Source organism: Penaeus japonicus, unplaced genomic scaffold (assembly GCF_977035675.1).
Source record: "Penaeus japonicus unplaced genomic scaffold, GWHDUDI00000001_assembly GWHDUDI00000013, whole genome shotgun sequence".
Lineage (NCBI taxonomy): Eukaryota > Metazoa > Arthropoda > Malacostraca > Decapoda > Penaeidae > Penaeus > Penaeus japonicus.
Genome location: NW_028234415.1, coordinates 40,351,281 through 40,353,780, shown reverse-complemented (window position 1 = coordinate 40,353,780; position 2,500 = coordinate 40,351,281). Strand labels below are relative to the sequence as shown.

The window sequence follows — 2,500 nt, the reverse complement described above, 5'->3', positions numbered from 1 at the left end:
TTAATGACATTGCCAACTTGCTGACAGAGTGTATCGTTAAAATGATTGAGATTGATAGGAGCAAAGTCCTCATACCAACAGGCAATCCTTTCAATGAATTGGTCATGATATTTAGTGGCAATATATCGTAAACGTGGCTGGGGTGATTCTCTTTTACATAATGGGTGTGTGTGTGTGTGTGTGTGTGTGTGTGTGTGTGTGTGTGTGTGTGTGTGTGTGTGTGTGTGTGTGTGTGTGTGTGTGTGTGTGTGTGTGCGCGCACGTACGTGCGTGTGTGACCGTTTAATGGGATTTATTACATTCCCATTATATTTACTAAAGCATGAACTTGTGCCAAGAACAGCAACCATCTTTCCATTCTTAAAACAGTGGATTATAACATTTTGGTTCATCATGCTAATGGTATTTTACCCTTAAACCTGTATCATCTTATATTCATTAAAGAATTTTCAAAATTAGTAATTAACCAAATATTGCAATGTTCCATCTACATATAATCTTAAATACACAAGTATCATGCTCATCAAATCAATGATCTTAATTTATATATAATTTAGATATAAAAGAGTAATACATGCCTGAGTTTGCAGCACCAAGCTATGCCTTTGTGTAGCTGTTGCTTTGTTAGCTCAACAGAGACTGTCGTGCAGAAAAGCTATATAGTTTTGCCTGTGCTTGGCCAAGTTGGGCCAGAATAAGGATTGTGACCACAGTAGCTGACCTACCTACTCCCTTTGTATCCGTAAATCCTTTTATTTAAATGGTTTCTCAGTCACTGCTGTACTGGAGATGTTATGACTAATGCAGTCCTCATTATGGTGTATTGTATATATATCATGGGTATCTAGTAATGGCCAAAATTGTATTACTAATTTGGTTTTGATCATAGTGAGCGATACTTCTATTATTTTTGAAGTCCTGAAACTCCCATTATCTTGGAAGACTGATATAGCACTACCATGCGATGACATAACACTTATTGCTCCTAGCATGATTGCTTGAGATTCATTAAAACCTCTAATGGTGACATTCCTGAAGTTCACAAAATCACATTATATTTTGAGACTACAGCATTTTTTTGTCACAGTTTGTAATTTTTCGTACTATTCCTATCCCCACTCCAGACATATCCGCTGACTCGACTGTTAGAACAATAGTAAAAATTTGTATAAATATGAGAAATCATGTCAGATAATGGAATGGGCCTACTTGTGAAATTTTTCATTGCCATATGACCTTTAGAATTTACAGAGAGTAAGTGATTGACATCAAATATAGGTACTTTGATGATCTCTTGTGTTTATTATTTAAAAAATGTTATTTCATATCAAAAAGACTTGAACTTCAACTGCAATAGAAGAACAGGGACTGAACATGGCTGTCTCCTTCAAGTCTCCATTCCTGTTCAAACTATCTTCCTTCCTCCGCTTGTACTCTCTAGAGTCTATGGGAATCTAACCTTCACCCGCCATCATTTATACAAATACATATCTGAAAACTATATAAAATAGCGCAGTACTTATGAACATGACAATGGTCAATCATATCCTATTAAATCACATACAACTCCTACAGCTTCCCCTTGTCTAGGTTGTCAAGAGCTCAAAAGCCTGATTTTCTTATTGTGGTCCAATTCACTATATAAGCCAAATGTTAGTTTAACAAACTGCAAGGTACATATAGACCTGTACATACAGAGAAAAACACACACAAAAACCCATCCACTGACATGCAGGTTGATCTTATTCATCAGAAAGAAAAAAAATATATATCAAAATAATATATTTTTAAAAGCCACTTTACATTTCCTTTTGGTTTAAGTGTAACAGAGCAGAAAATACTATGAAGCAAGAAATCATTCAAATTGCATTTCCTAACAAAATATACAATGCATGATCATCAACCATTAGGATTACTGATATCAGCCTCTAATTTCAAAATGTTCCTTTTTGTATCAGTGATCATCTTCTGTACAGCTCTCACGAGTGCACTGACTGCCTGCATGTCATTTAGAGCACTGAGGTCTACTGGTACACAGTCAGTTCCTGAAAGTGTCATGGTTATCTGGAAAAGAAGGAAGAATGACAGTTACATCAGTCAGGCTTATTTCATGATTTTTCAATGTTTATTTCACTATTTTTTTAAAAACATTCATTTTTTTGAAGTTATAATCCAAGGACAAAGATCTTTTTTTTTTCTTTACCTTATAAATCTGATGAACAATAGTCTTCACGTCATTTTTGATCAGTCGTATGTCTGACTGAAAACCTTTTATATCCGTTTTCCTTCGTTCATCCATTCGCAAGTTATCCTGTTTTAACATTTCAATCTGTCGACTCAACTTCTGGCTTCTTTCCTGTAGAATAGGTTAACACATGGTTACTTCATTTGGATAACTGAGAAACCAATATTAAGAAACAGAAAAATCAATGCCACCTGTAATAAAAATATGACCCTATTTAACACCAGACAACAAAAATGCAGATGTAGTATGGGCTCC

General features: G+C 35.0%; 1 protein-coding gene across 2 annotated transcripts in view; it reads right to left on the bottom strand.

Moving 5' to 3' along the window:
• Window positions 1-1,767: 1,767 nt before the first annotated feature.
• Window positions 1,768-2,500, bottom strand: part of LOC122260542 (coiled-coil domain-containing protein 77) — a 22,047-nt gene continuing 21,314 nt past the window's right edge. For both annotated transcript variants that reach the window (XM_043027885.2, XM_043027886.2), the window contains exons 10-11: window positions 2,204-2,356; window positions 1,768-2,064 (exon numbers count right to left, since the gene is read on the bottom strand). In XM_043027885.2, coding sequence (XP_042883819.2) covers window positions 1,900-2,064; window positions 2,204-2,356 — 318 coding nt within the window. In that variant the 3' untranslated portion in view covers window positions 1,768-1,899. The remainder of the gene's footprint in view (window positions 2,065-2,203; window positions 2,357-2,500) is intronic.